This window comes from Bombus affinis, chromosome 12 (assembly GCF_024516045.1).
Source record: "Bombus affinis isolate iyBomAffi1 chromosome 12, iyBomAffi1.2, whole genome shotgun sequence".
NCBI lineage: Eukaryota > Metazoa > Arthropoda > Insecta > Hymenoptera > Apidae > Bombus > Bombus affinis.
In genome coordinates, this window is record NC_066355.1 from 4745022 (window position 1) to 4765097 (window position 20076).

The following is a 20076-nucleotide window of genomic DNA, read 5'->3' on the forward strand; positions in this document are numbered from 1 at the left end:
CATTTACTACGCTCGAAAGATTATCGCGCGGAAAAATTAAACAGGAAATTTCATTGAATTTCATTTGCTGACAAAACTAAGGATTCGATCTGTTGAACCTAAAATCGATATCTATGTGTAACAGGAAACAGTGTTCGCTTATCCTGTGTTCGATTCTAGAGTAATAAGCGCGGACCGGAATAAGAGACGAACGTTCCAGTTTAGCGAGGCCTCTTTCGGTAGAATGCCGGCGTTGTTAACATCGTTAAACTCGGCTGAGTCTTGGTGGACAGGCAAGCTGGTCAAAGCGACGCCTTTGACGCGATGGCACGATATATTAAGAGTGGTTCACAGGTCGCGGGATTCGCGTTCTCCGCACGTAAGAATAAGACGCCCACCGTATTTACCCGCTCTGAATTCCTGAGTCGCGGTTCGCCCCCTCGCGAATTGTTGCGCAGCGCAAACCCAAACTCTTAACTCTTAAGCTCGCATGACTCGCCCGCCCGCCAATCTACAGGGTGTCCTTTAATCTCTATCTTGCCAAAATTCAAAGATCCTCGACGTATTATAGCTTAAGGAGAAACTAGGAAATTGTTGTATAAAAATATATACATTTCTGACAAAGGTGTCAAATAATAGGTGTTTTCAAAATGATCCAATGATTCTTCTAAGTGCGTCTCTGTAACGTAGAAAATTAATGAAATGACATTTTATAGCTGCGTGTTTGTATCTTTTATTTGGTCGGATGTTCATTATGATCGCTGAAAATTGATGTCCAGTTGTGACAAGATTTTTATTTTCCTTTCTACTTTAGGATGAATGGCGTCGTTCCGGCAGGCCGAAGATAAATCGAGATACTTCAAGAACACCCCGTACCTACACAGATGTTTAAGAGCTAAGCAACTACTCAGAGCGAGTGAGTTGATGCGAGCCGCGTATCACGAGAAGGAAGTTCAATTTAACCCAATAAAGGACAATCAGAGGCCGACGGCGACCAGAGACGAATACCTACTACTCCTCTGATGGCTAAACGGATCGACCGAGGGACTTCGCCTTCAGGTCTTTTCGGCTCGGAAGATGGAAAACTCGTCGACGTGTTCAGACATCGTATCTACCAACGTCTTATCGCAGACATCCTTTCTGTTAGGTTCGTGCATATGAAATATCTCTTTTCCGATGTGATATACTGTTATCAGTGTTTTATTTTATCGTTAATTGTCAAATATAATAAAGAAGCAGCAACTTGCTATAAATCATATTATTTAATCCTGAGTGGTGGGTACTATGTCATAAAAAAAAAAAAAAATTGATACCTCATTATTGGTTGTCAGATGTAACTAGAATATTCGTATGGTTTCCTTACGTGAGTTTCATTTTGGAAAAGGTACCCTGGAAGCGCTTGAAACAAGTGGAGAAAGTCAAAGATATTCTGTGTCCCAATGAAACAATTTTTTAATTGATAATAAATTATTCTATAAAAGAAATCGTAACAGATCTATTTCAAGAATCGTCCAATTTAAAAATCGGTAATTTTTATAAATCTGAAATAATGAAACTAGTACGTCGTATATGCATTTGATTAAATATACAAAAAGAACGTATTCATTAACTTAATGTTATTCAATTAATTTATTGATTCGAACAATAGCATAATATATTTCTTCAAATAACGTTACACGACTGATCAACATGTTTGTTTACCGTTTAATACCACAGATCCATCTGTTGTCGATATCCAGGCTACGTTTTCCTTTTATACAACTAGAATAGTTCGCCAGAGGAGTTTTCGATTGGCAAATGGGTATTACAGGCTTAGGGAGTTGGCGAAAATGGAAAAGGCCAATTCAGTTCATTCTTCGGGTTCGCCGCTCCGCGAACGACAAGGAGCATCTAGTTCACGATCCAATGGACCGTGAAGTCTGTGACATGGACCAAGTGGAATTTTCGGTCAGTGTGTTTCTTACAAAAGGCCGCAAAAAGCCCGCAAAAAGGCTGCAACGATCCGCTATGAGAAAGGAAAGGGAACAGAATGGCTCAACGACGGGACTTGAAGCATTCAATGATGCTGATTCGTGATCGCTGATCGGGAACATCGATTTTGACAGGGTAGAAGAGTGGTAAACAAAGCGATAGATGATTTACAATTTCGTACAGTTTCTTACAGTTTAACTAATATTAATAATAATTCAAGGTAAGTTGCAGTTTCTTTATTTGCAGAATTCATTATACATTAAGTTACAAATAGTACATAGGATTCTTAACACATTCACTGCTACTAATGCGTGTGGTGTATCGATTAAATACAGACAAATTATCGCTCAAAATAAAGAAATTTCTGATACAGCGAAAAATGTAACTGTAGGGACAGGTGATCGTGTTTCAGTAACAGGAAGTGTGTTAGAGGGGTAACATTTATTATAAATTTTTTACTTATATCATTAGAAACAGAAGAGACTCTTATTTATATACATAGAAGCTTGCATATTTTATCTTCTAAAGGGACTTGAGCTACCAATTATTTTTTATATTACATTTGTAGTTTAATATTTCACAATTATTTATCATTATTCAAATTTCATTCTTATTTTCAACCCTTAACTATACATCTGCGTATCTTTACGCGTTTTATTTACTAAATCATATGTCATGCAAGTTAATCCAATATATCTATTAGATACTTTCAAATTTCTTACAACTGCTCGAATTTCTTCGTCTCTAGTTAACGCTTTCACAATTCTCGAACTGGCATAGTCCAGTCTATAAAATCTCGCGACGATATTGCCTAACCCCCCGAAATATGAGTTGTCACTCGCAGCGAGACGCAAATTAATTATCATGCATTGATAACAACGTGTTACAAGAGCAGACAATCGGGGACCAACGGTGTCTCCAAAATCTCACGGGGTTCATTCACGGAAAGAGCGAGGGCTATCTATGAAATTAGCGGGGGTTCGGCTTTAACCCTCCCCATGGATGGATAAGGGGGGTTGAGCATTAGCGATTATACGCACCGCGGAGTCCATACATCGGGTGTCTCCGTGTGGAACTAAACAGACAAAATGGCCACACTACGGCTCACCCTCGATTCCGTTTTCCTTTTACGAGCCACAGTGGCCGTCTCTTTTCATCCTTCCTCCCTTCCTACGAGTTTCTCCTTTTTACCTACAAGGCATTACCACGACAAGGAAGAGGCGAGTCACGAGATTTTCGAAAGTGCTCTCTCGACTCTTTTCCTATCTCTGTATGCAGCCGCGTTTGTGGAAAGCGTACTGCACGCTCTATCAACGTAGTATTTCATAGTGTTTAGTATTTCTCCTCTGTTGCATTTTACATCTCGATATCGTCGTAAGATCTATCGAAAGGCGCATTATTTGCATTTTACTGATGTGAATGGAATAGTAGCGGGAGATGGATGATTAAATTACTCGGAGAGGGGTTGCTTTTTTCCTGAGATTATCTTGACCGATTATCTACTGCAATAATGTTCAATAACGTGATATTACTCGGGCAAAGTCGAGAGCTGTGTACAATGTTTTTATCAGTTTATGCGATTCAAAGATTGCCAAGTGTCGAAGGAAATACGGTAATGAAATTAGAAAAGAAAATCTTCTTACGTTGGTTCTTCTAATCTGGTTGTTGAAACGATTTACAAAGTTTACAGTCGCGTACAGGACTCATGAAATAGCATAGTGTCTTTTCTAGTGGATTTCCTAGTTGGCTACTTTCCAAGTATTAAAGATTATAACGTAAAACGTATTAGATAAGAACATTAGAAAACGGAACTTTACCTCAATTTTATTAATTCATTTGATTGATAGCAAAATAGATGCTAGTAATCTCTTCCCTATCCTTCTTTTATTCTTACATTTATTTTTACAAAATCGGCTTTTGAACGAAAGGCGTGCCCATAAACACGAAGCAGATACATGAAAATATTCTAAAACGTGTACACATTTACAGCCCATAAAAAAAAATGGCTAAATAAAAAATAAAGCCCAAAATAAAAAAAATTTTTGAATTAAACACAAATGTTTAAATGCAAGCTCTTTTGTTGGTAGCTCTCTTCCATCGCGTCTTCGCTTCGTTGCTCTCGCAAAATCAAGTTTCAAAGGAGCGACGGGTCCATCAAAATGAGGACATATGTTGATCGACGGTCCAGAAGAATGTCCCGAATGGTCCCTTGTCATGGCGTGTTGCGGTATGCATCGACAAACGAAAGTAGCTTCCCGCGGCGGCTAAGATCGGTGTCATCCCCTTAAGTGGGGACAATGGGGCTAAATCCGATTTTCGAAATGATCCCGTTAAACGTGTCCAGGGATTTACGGAGGGCGGATGCTCTTCTCAATAGCCGATGTTTACCGGTCCCAATGGAAAGGGATTACTCCGTGCATATCCACTGCACGGGAAAGAGTGTGCACCGATGAACTCCCGCGGCGCCAAAGAGGGGATGCTCGAAAGTCCGCGCTGCAGGGTGCATGAGGCCTGATCTTGGGATACCTTCTCCATCGATCTGCAATTTTAACATACATAATAAAATTGGAGCAACCACTAATTATCTCACATGAATTTTTCTTCTAAAATAATCCTGTCGTGGTGAAGGTTTTAAGAATTCTGTCATCGTTGCGGTATATATCGAATGATGTTTTTATTTATACTCTGGACTCAATTTTTGAATTAAACTTACAGAAATAGGGTGGAGAATGTTTACTTTTGTTAATGTAGATGGAATTTATAATTGTCAAATAAAATACAAATATTTATTCGTTATGGTCTGACTGTCATATCATTCATTTCGATTGGAACGTAAGAAACAAACAGTTATATGAATTAATACAATAGTTAAATAAACAACGATCAGTTGAGTGAACTAATGCAATTCCTTCATTGAATACGTGGTGTGCAATATTCATCGCAAATATTGAAGTACATATTGCATTACATCTATATCTGTGTAATGAATTATATGAGTTATTTTTGGGTTATTTTTCAAAATGTTTGTGAAAAGAATTTTACGTCTATCTGTCAAATTACCCACGATCTTCGCGATCCTAAAAAGTTATTTGATATTTAATATACAGATACTTGACGATATTTTGAGATCCTTCTTCTAGCAATGGAAGAAGTTCACTCATTCCGTAATATTAAAATCTTCAAGTAGCAATACAAAACAAGATTATAATCGCGACATGTATTATTTTTGTAAAGCAAATATAAATATAAGAACTATGCTACAGTTACTTAAATTAAAAATTCCGCTCCGTTTTATGTCGTAGTTGAAGGAAAGGTAAAAATCGACGAGCGAATTCCCCATTAGCATCCTGAGCAGTTCTTTGAAACAACAAGAAATACTACTTAGGTGAGAAAGAATAGAAGTTCTCTAAATTCGTATAGAATCCTGTGATATTTTACACTGTCGATAATGTTGGACGATTAACCGATTCCCTAAGCACCCTTTCGTCGTTCGAGTTCGAGAAAATATCGACCCAGCTCGTACTGGATGTCAGGAAGTTCATTCAGAAATTAAGACAACCAGCGTACGGCCTTTGCCGCGGCGACTTTAATTGCGGCTAATTGTTACGAAGGTCGGAAGCGGCCTGTAAAGACGCAAACCCACGCAATTGATGGTCACACCACGCGATAATACTGGGTGATCGAATAGTAACGAGTTACCGTGAGTCGCGTCTTGATTACTAGGTACGTAAAACGAGTTCGTATTTAAAAGTGATCCGACTGTATCAGCGATACATAAGTGTTATTTCCATCCTTGAACGTGGTCCCGTACCATAATTCTCTATCGGACAACGAAACGTGTAAAAGAAGGAATATCGTTCGTAAACACGTCGAAAATATCAATCAACGATAATTTACGTCTCTGGTAAAGCACGCCGAGTCTTTGTAATTACTTCATCGGGTTCTGGAATTCTAATCCATCATTGTCAGCCTGTTTGTCCTCTTAGTCCATGCTCGATACACTAAGGAAATCGATTATAATAAAAGAGCCCACGGGTAAACGCATCAACACACAGATTCATATGTATATGTATAGTTAATGTTCGGAGTAACAACGCGCAGTCTATGGAAAAGAGAAAAAAGGATGGTAGTTGCGTAAGAGATGAAATCACAGGAGACGGTTTTCCCGAGAACGAGCGGATTTTTCTCAAGAATCTAACAAGGACACGGTTACTTAACGCCTCATCGATCGACTTTTCCATGCTAGTTCTACACGTGGTCGAATAAGACGGACGAGTGCAGGAAATTTCGTGACCATTTTTCATTTGGTCAGACAGGGGAGAGGGTAGGGACAGGCAAAGAAACGAATGGCAGGCACGAGTATGAGAAGGAATGCGAAGGGAAAAATTCTAGCGTGCATTCTGCTGCACACATCGTACGTATTCGTTCGTCTTCTTTTACTCTCACCTCTATCCCACGTTACCGAAGGAACTCGCGAGGTCTTTCAAGGTTGCTGCTTGGCTTTTCGTGCCAGCCACGCAGACGCAATTTGCCTTTCGGCCATTGTCATTTCTGCACGATACGCTCGTACATGGCATCTCGTGCGTCTGTATCACCGCGTTTCCTTCTTTTCTTCAGCTCGGCCAGTGGATTCTGACTTTTAGGAATGTTGTTCGACTGTTGTCGATATTCTTGTACGTCCGCCAGCGACGTAAATTTAACCCTACCGTGCTCGACATTTATTTCAGTATTTTAACAAATTAAATCTCCTGTTCCACACAACTAATCTGAATTTCGGTGCATCGTATCTTATCTACAAATAGAGCAGAACAAATTTTCTATTGTCATCGTATTCGTGTTAAAAAGGAAACTTGGCGCGGAGCTTAGAATAATTCATCTTTAGTTCAATGAAAACACTGTTACGAGAGAGATACAATAATACAAGTTCTCTTTTCCTTTAGCGCCGTTCTGTCAGTGTTAGTAAAGAATTCTTGGTATGTTAAGTAACACTATTACTTCTGTCAAGGAGACAGAAAATCATTTTCCTCATTTCCAAAGTCAATTTCATTCAGAGAGTATATACGATTCCCTTTAATGGATTATTTCCTTTGAACTTCCAATTCCATTATGTTTCCTCTGTCACAAACTCGAACTTCATTTTACACTTGTAATTCTGATGAAATCATAAAAGACAACACAAAAGCGTTCATTGAGAAAGTGATGGAAGAAGGAAATCAAGGAAACCGAAAGTGTTCCATTCGATACCCATTGATATAGTGGTTTATTCGAATACTCTTTCTAGAGTCTTTCTATCGAAATTGCTTTGCCATAACTTCAATCAACGGTCGCCCTAACGACGAGCATTTAGCTGCACGGTCACGAAGGTGATTCCGTGGAATCTCGGCTAACTGATAACCAACCCGGCAAGAGCAAAATGCGTGGCGCGATGTCAAGCAACAAGGAAGGGAAGTAGAGAAGAAGATTCGCCGTGTTATTAAACTGGTCGATCATCTAATTACGCTCGACTTGCGGTCGTCCTCGTTAGATCGCGATACGAAATAACGGAAAGCAAACTGACGAGACAATCACCCTCTTGAACTTCTCGACTGTGTACGTCTTGCAACAAGAAAACCACAGAGAAAGCAAAGATGCAATCGCTGGAAATGAAGAGAGGGATATAAAGTAGTCGAAGAGGAATAGTTGAAACCGGACGAGTTTCACGATTCCCGTTTAGATTTAGAGCGAGCAAAGGTAAGAATTGTAACATAACAGGCTGGGAAAAATTTTATTTGAAACAAGAACAAATATATTAATGTATCGTTCCAAAATCGTCTAAAATAGAATCGATGAAAAAAAAAACGTCTTCAAATAATTTTCTATTTTAGTCAACTTCTTTCAAATTTAATATTAATTTGAATGTTAAATAGATTATTGTGTATACATTTATGCCATAACCAATATAGGCGCTATAGTATTTGTTGTTAAAACTATTTTGATTTCGATCATCTTTGAGTAATATTTATCTAAATTTGTGTACATCTAGCACAGTTGATAATATTGAAACAACAGAATCAAGAACTATTTGAATTATAGCTTCAAGAAACGTATTACACTTCGCAAGAAAATTCCAAACAAAGTTATTTCGTTCTATAACTAAGTAATGGAAAATTTAATCGTTCATTTTTCAAACATTTTACTCGAATAACGTCCAAGTCTGGAATATTTATAATGAGAATGGCCAATAAGATAACGTGGATGGATGGTGCAGCAGGCGCGACTCCAGCTTGCGAAGGTATAAGCTGATGGGATTCTGGGATTCATTAGCGTAATTAACGGGTCCTCATTAAGCGTATTATGGTATGAACGGATCGTCGTTACTAGCAGAGTCATCGAGTTTGGTTTCTGCAAACGGAACCACGCATCAATTACATTCGAGTCGCGTGCGCTACTCTCGTTTTCGCTGTGTGCCGTTTTACGTTTGTCCTTCCCCATTAGCTTGGATCCTGTGAAAAGAAGCTTGCGCGCTGTTTTGTAGCAATTAACCCTTTCGAGATATGCCGAATTTAATGCCTCCGCGTGTTCCTACCACTTTAATGAATTTCCGACAACTGAATATTAAACATTGTCCCGTCTTCGGTCGCGTTCCTCGTATTTCGAGAAACACGTTGCCACGTTCCCGGTATTTATTGGGATAATGAAATAAGAGGAATCATCCGTGGGATCGTTTTTTATTTTGATAAGGTAATAACCGCGAGCTTCGTTCCCTTGTTTGGTCGAGCATGTCGAAATGAGCTCGACAAAACACGCGTAATGGCGCTCGTGTGTGACGGGAATTTTAATTACGAGCGTGACCAGTATTTGATACACTTTCGATATATGTATACAAGTATCTTTGTACGCTAGATACTAATTGCAGAAAAAGAAATTGGGTACATTCTTCTATTTTTAATTATATCGAATGTCATTCTTTTTTCTTTAATTTCTTTAAATTAATGCTTCGTTCGATATTACGCATTAATTTTGTTTAATTCGATAGATTTTTAATACCATAATTATCCGGGCTAATGAAATTCTGAACTCATCTACTTTTTTAAGTTATTAGATTCCATAGAATCACGTAATGATTCCAAGCATCCGATAAATAACGCATAATGCAAAAGTTTTCAACTACTTACATTTTTCGCTTCATATTCCAAAAACGATATAGAAACAAACTTTAACCAACATTAGACATAAAGGCACGACAAAAAAAAAAACAACAGTATAACTATTCCTATAACCTATAGAAGATTTTACAATAAATACGCAATCTGGGAAACATCCCCAAATAGGAGCCACGAAGGAGGATGAATTTCGTCAAATTCTTTTGTCATAGCACATTAATAAGCTCGAAGCCGCGCTAATCTCCTTGCCCTCCAAATTCGAAAATAACAGCTTGTGAAATAAAACGCGCGATGCGTGTGCCGTAACACAAAGGTCGAAGGGCGCGGCGTAGAAGAGGGTTGACGCGTGCCACCCGAACCCTGAAATCGGAGTCGATGATAGGTTAAAACGGTGATCCGCCGCCGTATACTTCCGACAGTTTTGTTATCATGGTGGTACAAGGGAGATGCTCGTACGGCCTGTGGACATACGAACGTTAATGCCCGATTCACCGATAGTATCAGTGTTTATACAACACGTTTTACGTCCAGGCAGCCTGACGGCGTTATCTTGCATAGTCTTATAGGCTTGACCGGGTGTATCGAATGTAAACCATTTGTACGAAGTTTCAAAGGATGTCGCGAGATAGGGGTACGAGGCAACACGTGTAACGTATACTTGTTATAAAACTCTTCGATACCAGATGTTGGTGACGGTATGTTGCAGACGTGTTTTTATTGATTCTGGTAATGAATCTTATTTGCAAAGATATATCGACACCTTTTGAACAGGTATTTCGAAGGGAAGACGATGGTATTCGATCCTCTTAACTTTCTGTATTTTTAAAACTAGTAATCTATAATATATTTTCTAGAATAAATATAGTAGACACGATTGATTATAATTGTGTCTCAATATAAACTGAACGTTTGTTTTAATGAAAATACATTGTTTACATTCGAAATCCGATATCCATCAGTTTGACGCGTACGATAGCCAGGTGTTGGAAAATAAAAGACGATAGAATTATTTTAACGCTAGAACTACCTTTGGCCATAAGATACCTGTATACGTATGAAACTTATATAGCTCGTAGAAATCAAAATGAAAGATACACGAAGAATTGTTCAACGCAACGAAGGCCTTTGTTCCTAAATTTTAATAAAAATTATTCGAATCTCCAAAATACACCGTGATAGATCTATAAAATTTCTATTGAAAGCTACGAATGAATCATTTGGACTAAGAGTCGAGTTAAAGAAAAACGTTCATAGACGTTGGAGGAAAGAAGTTGAAAACATTTCTGATAGGCGTGGCGCGAGAGAGGGTGTCGCCAGGAATATTTTAGAAATTAATGTCAATGCGAACGACGATATCCAATTACACCGGAAGCACCCGGTACAAGAGGCCGACTTACAGTCGGGGGTTGCAGGCGAAACCGAAAGAAAGAGAAAGGACAGAAAGAGAAAGGAGGGAGGAACGTCGGGGTGAAAAAAACTTACTGTGGGGGGTGGAAGAGGGGGGAGTGAGCACCAAGTCCTCCCACATTGTAAAGTACCCCTGCACTCTAACACCGGTCGGCTTTTTCATCGCGCACGCTTTTTTTTTCTCTTTTTTAACCCTCCTCTCGATCGCGATTGTGTCCGAGACACCGGGGGCGTGAACTCGCCGATGCCGGCACTGGCCTCGAGGCGTTTTTCGCATTTACAAGCGCCCCGAAGAACCGTTGGTGCTCGCGAATAGTCCAGCTGGCGACTCGCTCAAGGAGATTTGTGAGTTTGCGTTTCAACAGGCTATGTACGTGCGTTTTACGCGCGGATACGGTTGAATATTTCGTACTTAATGGAAGAACATGAGTTTTGCTCGTAAAGGTAGCTGACAATTTCTGTGAGGATGCGCGCATAAAAAGGGAAGCGACATTAAATATTCTGACGGGTTTTTGTATCTTCTATTTCTCATTTTCTTTATATATATAAGAATAAGGAAAGGTAAAAAAGATAAAAATAAAAAAGAAGTATAATCATACACGATACTTTAATTACGTTGCTCAACGCCATTTATTACATACGCTTTTCAGTTCTATTTCTTAAATACATCTTTCACTTCTATTTCTTATCATCGCTTATAATTCCGCTTATCAAACCTATTTATTATTTCCGTTTATCAAACCTGCGGTTTAATTTAATTTTTTACTGTTGTTTTTCAACACCGGTTTTTTGTTTCTGTTATCTCAACCTTATACAGCTGTATGTTTTTAATTGCATTTAATTACTGTTTTATAATCCTCTATTAATACCTATAACATTTTATAAGGAATGACGAAGCGTTTTTACAGATTAAAGTTCAAAATCATACGTGTGATATCTTTACTTGCGAGGTTCTGCTTTATTTTGCTCATTCTATCCGTTAGAACATATTGATTGAGATAATAGCTTCAATGAAATATTATTTTGGACTAGATGATTCTCCGTATGAAATAATAGGCCTCGCCGATGATTTCTTCGATTGTGCGACAGCAATTGCTCGCTAAAAAATAACAAAGGAGACAGAATTACACATAATTGTCTTATCCGATGTTTCCTTCCTTTGATTTGATTCACAAAAAAAAGTGCGGCGACTTGCCTAACTTTCTCGATCAATTATTCAATGCATAATCGTGCGTTCGCTTTCCTTTCCTTTTTCCTTTGAACCCACGTACGATTTTCAATCGTCCAACCTTCGATAGCTCTAGCTGGAGCAAGAGAGACTCTTAGGGTGCTTCTTTGAAGTCTATAGAACAACTCAAACCAATGCGTTCACTTCACGACTTCAAACCTTTCGAATTTGTTCGTGGAATTGACAATCAACGACCACCATATGTACTCGTAACGTTCATTAATATGGACATTATTTATCTTCTCGTTTATATCTAGACGCTTCATCGAGGGCGAAGCAACCAATAAATTGTAGTATAAAAAAACAAGTTAATTGTCATTTTAGAAAAATTCTAACAATTTTTCTATACACCTTTACGATAAAAAGAGATCTCAAGAAAATATGAATAAAAAATTATACGGATGGCGCAAATGTCCAAGAACAAGGAAATTTCAAGACCACCTCGAGAACGTACGGCACGTTCTCCTCACGGTTGAATAATACATGAAATGTTGCCTTTCTTAACGTCGTTCGCGGTCGTGCGACAAAAGAAGTATCGACAAAAGAGTGGCCCTCGGTATATAGACTCGTACGTTCAAGCCTCTTGAAACATGCATGAAAAACAAACAGATGCATCCGTCAATCTGACACTGCTAATTTATATATCGCTCGATTCCCTACGATCCTATAAAAGGGTTAAACTGGAGCAGGAGAGTAAGTGGAACGATGAGAGGAAATGAAGGAAATTTTGGCTCTTAGCTCATCGAGCAGCCGATAATTCTGTCCCTGTTCGTCGACGAGATAAGGATCTAAGATTACCGCGGTCCTGTTAACGTCAGATTAGTGTCACCAGCCCTTTTCTAAAGTGACCCCACTCGACGAGAGTGGGTCAGAGGGTCGGACGCGCGCCCGCTGTCCAATGGCTTTTAAATTCACTCGGCTATACGACTACCGTTCCGCTGGATAAACGTTCCTTCAAATCTGTTTATTTTTGCGTGGCTTTACTCGACAGGTAGCCCCTCCGAGTCTACCTTTTTCCAAAGCAGCGTGCCTTTAAAAAAGGACTGGGGAAGCCATCCTTTTGGTCTCATCCTAATCCCCTTAACCCTTCTTAACGTCCCGGAATAAAGGAAGACGTAGACAGATCGGTTCGGCGCATTTGACTTTTTTTCGAAGGAACCTGTGAACGTGTTTCTGCGCTTCCATCTGACTTACATACAAATTTCTAGGATGGATTTTTTGTTTGGAGAATTTAGCTTTTTAACGAGACTCGAAGATTTTTTAATTACAGGAATTTGAGATTCTTTTTAATCGTGCCTCTAAATTGCATCCAAGCTCAGAAATAGTAGATAGTTCATTTATAATGGATGTGAAATGGTAAAATTTGCGGGTATATTATTGTGTTATAGATTTCTTTTTAATTGGGCGGTTTAGAGGGATGCCAGAATCAAAGTATTATAATCTGCAATATATGTTCGTAGATATTTAAAAATCACACGTCGATACTACTATGAAAAAACATTTTTCTAGATAAGTACAGATTCCATATGAGTTTCTCACAATCAGAAGACAAACCGCTCAACTTCAGTCTCCGTTAATTTCTCCATTTCATTATCTACGTATGTAATTAGCGTTCAATTTCTCAAAGACCAAATAATTTAATTTCTTATATCCATTTATCTCTTTCTACCTTCCATCCATAAAAGTGGGTGGCATAATATACCTAATCATAAATATTAGAATACAAGATATATAGTTATAACCTATCATTTTCGACTACTTTTCAATTTATGGAATTGTTGGATGGTTAGTACATTTTTCCTAATATTTATTTAATTTTTCCAAAATGTGCATTTGTACTGTATCTTCGTTCAGCTCTTCGATTGATTTCTTTGGACTATAAGCACATACCTTAGATATACCTAAAAGAAAAGCAAGCTCTCATAAATTGTAGAATTGCTACCAACAGTAGATTCGATAAAGAAGCAAAGGAGATTACGATTGAATGTATCGTGTTGTTTTATGATGCGGGGACTATAGGCTCTACGAGAATGGAAAAGCAAAAATGCACGCGACGAAGGAGTACAGGAAACAAGGAGGAGACTGAGGCTCGATACACCGGGATTAGCTCTGGCTCCTTAATGAGCGTTAATGGCACGTGATTTCTTAATCACCTTAACGATCACCATGCGCATAACTCGTCGCCGTGAACAGTGGGGATCAATAAAAACCAATTTATCCGATATACTCAGCGCGTTGTACCGATTCATCTGACATAATTTTATTTTTCGCCGTTTACCTTCCGTGACACAGCAACCATTCCTTTTTTCATGAGTAATTATTACTATGTACATTTTTGCAACATTATAACTTTTCTTATACATCATGATAAGCAATATATTCGTATCTCTGATCTGTTCATACTGAAAATGAGATTGTAATAATTTTTATGTCAACTCTCTCGCGATTTTGGATAGCTGAGATATTTCGTTATCGTAATGTCGTTTATGCAAGGTTATACAATACATAGATAAAATATTATAGACAAAATATTTCACGCGATTTTATTAACACGCGAAATATCTCGTTAGAAAATTTTGAATAAATAATCTATTATGTTAATTGGTCGCGTCATGATTATTATCATTATAATTAACAATGTTGTATTCAAATCAAACTATGTACACACACGCGGAGGTAATCGAAGAATCATAACATCGAATTTGAACGACTCCGGCAAGGAACAACGCAAAATCCAAACAAACGGCCACTATTTCGTGCGCATTTCGTGTCGACCGTCTGGACGATAACATCGCGTTGTTGCGCGTCGAAATTTCGGGAATCTTAATCGCGTATTACATAACTTTATCTCGTTACATTATTTCTCCTATTCCATTCGTTATTTCGTTTAAATCGCGTGTGTATTGGTAGTGATTCCGTTAATCGCGAATATTTGAGGATTGACTAGAAATCATGATCTATCCAAGAGGGACCAAACTATTATTTTCACGTCGATTCTTGAAGCAATGGCCACAATTACATACGATGCCTTCCTACGTTCGTCCTACCGGTAAGTGTGATGTAATATTATTAAACGCAATACAGTTTTATTTCTATCTTTAGCAAATTATTTACTATTTCGTAGATATCGACTATCTTCGATATTCTTCCTGTGTTTTATTTACACACATATGTATCTCGAGTGACCAAGATTGTTTGAAAACTGCGTGCACTTTGAGCTGTCGGTCTCACTTTTTTCCAATTTAAAAGAAACTGCTCGTTTTGCGTTGAAGCATTTAATTGCTCCATGCATCCGGCATCCATCTTTTTCTTTTTTCATTTGTCTTGCTTCATGTTATTTAATATGTGCGAAACGTCGTCTACCCGTTTAATTTCGTATTGAATATTCATATGGGCACGGTCACACCGTTTCCAGGTATGTAATAAGCACTACCATTTCCATGTAAATTCGTCTCGGTTATTGTGTCATCTCGAAAGCGAAAACATGATGCAACAAGCGTCCCCGACCGATTGTTAGATTATGTCAAGTTCTCGTTTTGTCGCGTTTATTTGATTTACCAAGGACGCGTGCGTCTTTCTGCCACGTGGCTTCAACCCCTTGCGAGACAAACGATCCGTTGGGCGGAGTTCTGCGTTCATTTCCTTTCGACCTTTGTGCCTCTGCGCTATGCAACTTCGCCAGCTGGATGTCCAGAAGGCGACGCAACAGTTCGACGTTTAAAGCCGTTATGTTATAGTACACTAACGGCGGCGCTACGCTCTCTTTGTAAACGATTTGACAATGCTTGATATTTGATAATCCCGATCGATTACGTTTGTTTCAGGCGTTATGAAATAGATCGGATTAAACTTAATCGAAATTATTAAAAAAGAAATGATAGAGGTGCCATATTATTGATCGATTCATCGATTTATCCATTTGACATTATCGACTATGTAAAAATGTATGTAATGTAAAAAATATTTGTACACTTTAGAAAAAAGTAGTTAAATTTGTTATTCAGGAAATTGTAGGATCTAAGTAAGAAAAGAAATAATATAAGGAATCGCGATTCTTTTTTTACACCTACGGTATTAATATACAGATTAATATCAATTATCTAATAAAAAAAATTGCGAAAGAAATATCACATTAACGTAACGTCGGTCCTTGATGAATCAATGTACGTCAAATTCAAGAAATAGACGTTATAATTTCTTCCTTATGAATTATTATTAATGCATTGGAAGTAATATTTATACAAGGTGTTGCAGAATATGTAGCAGCTAATCGTTTAAGAAAGAAGTTTATGCAATATGCTCATTTGTAAATTAATACGCGAGCATAGAGCGTTTAACACGTGGAAGAAAGATGTATGAGAAATTTGAAGACGAACATCTCATTACAAATTAATGTTATACGTTAACGAAGAAAGACTAACACTCGACTATAAATTCTTTTCTTGTATAAATAAAAATAAAGCGAAGCAATTAGCGGTTCTTTTATGAACGAAATCTAACGATCTCACGATAGAATCATCTAATAAAATGGAAAATTCTCAACCACATATCCATTAATATATTTTAATGAGATTTCAATAATCAATTACGCGTGTTCCCATAATCTCGAAGGTTCTGTATCATCGCAAAAGCAACACTGTCGCTTTCATTTGGTTCATAAACATCGTTTTCTCGAGCTGCGGCCTTCAAGGCCGAACTCATTGGTTTTCATCCACATAAGAGAATTATGAGATTAACGCGAACGAGGTTCGTCGAGAGAAAGATGGCAGGGGCAGCCAGAAGGTTAGGGTTGCCCGACAATGTCGCGCAAACGAGCGAGCCACCCTATGCGCGAGCCCGCCACGCCCTTCTTGCTGCGTGGAATCGCAAATTGGCACCCCAACCTGACCACCTCTTGCTTCGACCACCTCTAACTTTCCTCCCCTAACTTTTCCTCTTTTTCTGCCCGTCGTCACCCTTTCTGGTTCTCCCTTGTAGACTTTCGGTCATCGAATTCGAACTTTGATCACGATTAATTCCACACATTGGTGCTGTTCGTGTGTCTTCGGTCGAAAATTTTATCTCATACGCGATATCGCAACTTTTTTATGTATCACCATTAGGTATTTAAATTTCCAAGTTTCTAAATTTGATACGTTAGATCACGTTAGATATTTAGATTTGATAATTTCTTAATTTCATATCACGTTAAATTCCGAAATCTCTTCACTTTACTGTTGAATTTCTGTATCGTGATAAGCAAGTTGAAGTGGCAGAAGTTATTTAAAGTTCATAGTTCAGCCATATCCCTTTCGTAATAAAATCCGCAGGACAAAGATCGAAGCGGGTTTAGATTTCTAAATATCTCAGTTTCCTATCACAAATTTGCTAGAAACTTTTCTAAATCTGTATATCGCACTAATAAGGGAGAATTTGTCAAAGTTCATAGTTCAACCGCAACCCTTTCGTAATGGAATCGCCGAGAACAAAAATTGAAACGAAGGACACATTTATCAGTAGCTTGTCACCGAGGTTGTTACGATGCTACATTGTCCCAAAGACAATCTAGCGAAAGAGAATGGTCTAACAGCGATGATCCACGGTTAGATAGAAGCGACGTATGGTGGTGGAAGGAAGGGACGAAGTAATAGAATTAGTTCGACCAGACGAGGAGACCTCCTCACTTAGCTCGCTATAATACGAGGCAAGTTCCGTCACGAAGACCTTAATATCCGCCACTTCCTCCGCCTCCCACTCGTTCGTTTGTTTATTCGATATCGTCCGCCGTCTTAGCAAGTCGTAGCTTGTTCTTCCTGACCCCTGCACGATACTAATTCCTTTTCCTACTCCGTTATATCCTCTATCAACGAGTATTACACGTGTCTATACTTGTATCACGTTTATCATCGATGTTATTATCTCTTTCCTTTATCTTCGATGTTACTTGATCGACTGAATTACAATCTTAAACGATAACAACTATACGAGGCCGAACAGTTTATCTATCTGAGAAGCACATAGAGATAAGTTTAGCCATTTAAGCGGCTGAAAAATGTCAGGATTTGTATACTATAATAGTAAACTTTAGAATATTAAAGATAAATTTGAGAATCATTTTTTTAATTATTATTAATAGTGACACGTGGAATAGTTTAAATAAATTTTGTCGCAATAAATATTACGATTACTTTAGAAATATTACGAAAATAATCAAACTTTGGAACGTCTAATTTTAAGGTACTATGGATTAATATGTGGAGAATAGTTAGTACGTGAGGTTTAAAGGACGAGATTGCTCGTTGTTGTAACAGTCAAATATATTTAAAATAATAAATTAACGTACGTAAGTCTTAGTACAAAGTATAAATCGCAGAATAAATAATAAATACTCGTTAATGTACGTCGCGTAACTCGATAAATACTCAGATATTCGATATGTATTGTTCGTTCGCGACCACATCCGTTTATTTATACTGGTCGGGGAGAAGTCGAAAAGTTTGAAATTTGTTTATCATTAAATTTCTGCGTCAAGGCTGAGTCAATGTGGCGAGGCAAAACAACACTATGAGTCGCTTCCGCTACAAATAAATTATTATCTTTCTGAATTTCGATCCATCCTCTGGAGTTATTGAATTTCTTATTAAATTTTAGATTACCACGAGGTGACTCTATTCTTCTCTTTTACTTTCATTTTTTTTTTTTTTTTTTACAAATGATTGAATTATTTCTGATATGAATTTCATTTACACTGCGCTCGACCAAAGAAATTCGACACGATTAAAATGCTAATTATCCGAAATCGAGCAATCTAGTTAGCTAGGGTGGCGCGATCTGTGGCCACGATAAAAGGGAAACTACACGAAGTCCGCGCGTTCCTCTCGCTCACCTACGTTCCGTAGAAACCAAGATGATCGTGATGCGCGATACTTAAGTTCTCGAGCACTTTAATAGTTTAATTTTCTGCTCGCCTCCTGTTTGTTCTCCATTCTAGATTCGGATCTCATCTTCGAGAATGCAATTAAAGAGGTGGAAGAAGAGAAGGGAGGCGGCTGGTAGGCCTTGAGTAATAGAATAAGGGGATGTTGAGGGAAGTTGAATTAAACGAGCTGGTTTATACAAAGGCTTGCTTCGACCGTGTTTGTCTAGAACACGATCTTCAACACGAATTTGATTAGACGGAAGCAGTTGTTAACGATTGACGTGTATCATCTCTCCCCCTCTCGTTCTCCTCTTCGTTAGTTTAACGAACTTCGATGGCGAATAAAACTGTAATTAGTCGTATTACTTTTACCGCGTTATCGTTCTATATGTATGCGTAGAAAGGTCTAATCTCGTAGGGTCGATTAGTCGTCGTTAATTGTGCACTGCTATTTGTCGAATGTAAATTCGATCCGTGAAATGTGTCGCTATAAATTCATTTTATCGTGTAGATGATAAAGCAAGATACTAGGACAGAATCGAAAGGCTGGCAAAGTGGTTAACATAATGTGATAACGTGGCATACATGCAATGAACTCGTTAGACCTGATATAGGTACAGGTTTGTTCAGAATCTACGGTGTGCACCGATTGAATCTCTCGAAAATGAACCCAGCCGATCGAAACCAATCTACTGTAAATGCGACGAGAATAAACAGATTTTCTCAAGAGGACTATTATCTTTAGCGTAAGTGCACAATTTTCGAGGGAAGAATGAGCCGATGAATTTTGAAATTCCAACGATCATGGTGAATAAAACAGCACGTAGTGGTAACTGGAAAAACGAAAAGAGGCAAACATCTACTCGACATAATCTTTTCGAAGGTACACCACAATGAATACCGGCGCCTTCCAGTCGAAGGCCCACAGTCGAGATCCATCGACCATTGTGTCCATTATAGGTTTTTGTCCCCCGTTTGCGAGGTTTCCCTGTGCGTCTTCTGAGACTTTATGCCGCTGCATTGTCGTGCCACGGTTGCCTATCTCTTTCCTTCTTTCTTTTCCTCGCGCTTTCTCCTCTCTTCTTTTCCTCCTTCTCTCCTCCCTTTGCTTCCCTTTTTTTTCGCTCTCTGTCTACCTTTTCACCGAGTATAAGTTTACGTTTGGAAACCGCGGCAGAGGCGCGCACACCGCATTCATCGAGACATCGGTACACCTTTTTCTGCCGGTGGTCCCGCACGGACGAGCAAGCGTAGTCGCGCGTAGCAAACGACTGAGTGCCTGCGGAACATGGCCGCTTTTGTCGGGAAGAATGGCCTTTGTCTCGAGGAAAATCAATATCCAGATAAGCGTACGATTTAATCATCGAATAGCTAATTGGCTTATTAAGCTTCGTCACGATTATTACGATCAGCCGAACGGATAATAACAGACGTCAGATCGATTCGTTCTT

General features: G+C 38.5%; 1 protein-coding gene and 2 long non-coding RNA genes across 13 annotated transcripts in view; 1 reads left to right on the forward strand and 2 right to left on the reverse strand.

Annotated features, from left to right (window-relative positions):
* LOC126922503 (uncharacterized) overlaps positions 1-4739 on the forward strand; it is a 77496-nt gene extending 72757 nt beyond the window's left edge. For all 8 annotated transcript variants that reach the window (XR_007712810.1, XR_007712812.1, XR_007712814.1 and 5 more), the window contains 2 exons: positions 794-1126; positions 1790-4739. This is a non-coding gene — a long non-coding RNA (uncharacterized LOC126922503). The remainder of the gene's footprint in view (positions 1-793; positions 1127-1789) is intronic.
* Positions 2172-20076, reverse strand: part of LOC126922495 (homeotic protein distal-less) — a 113254-nt gene continuing 95349 nt past the window's right edge. For all 4 annotated transcript variants that reach the window (XM_050735079.1, XM_050735077.1, XM_050735076.1 and 1 more), the window contains exon 5: positions 2172-4489. In XM_050735079.1, the coding sequence (XP_050591036.1) occupies positions 4321-4489 (169 nt within the window). In that variant the 3' untranslated portion in view covers positions 2172-4320. The remainder of the gene's footprint in view (positions 4490-20076) is intronic.
* LOC126922505 (uncharacterized) lies at positions 11090-17849 on the reverse strand. Its single transcript, XR_007712818.1, has 2 exons — positions 14717-17849; positions 11090-13628 (listed from the first exon to the last, which is right to left on the reverse strand). It is a non-coding gene; the product is annotated as an uncharacterized LOC126922505 (long non-coding RNA).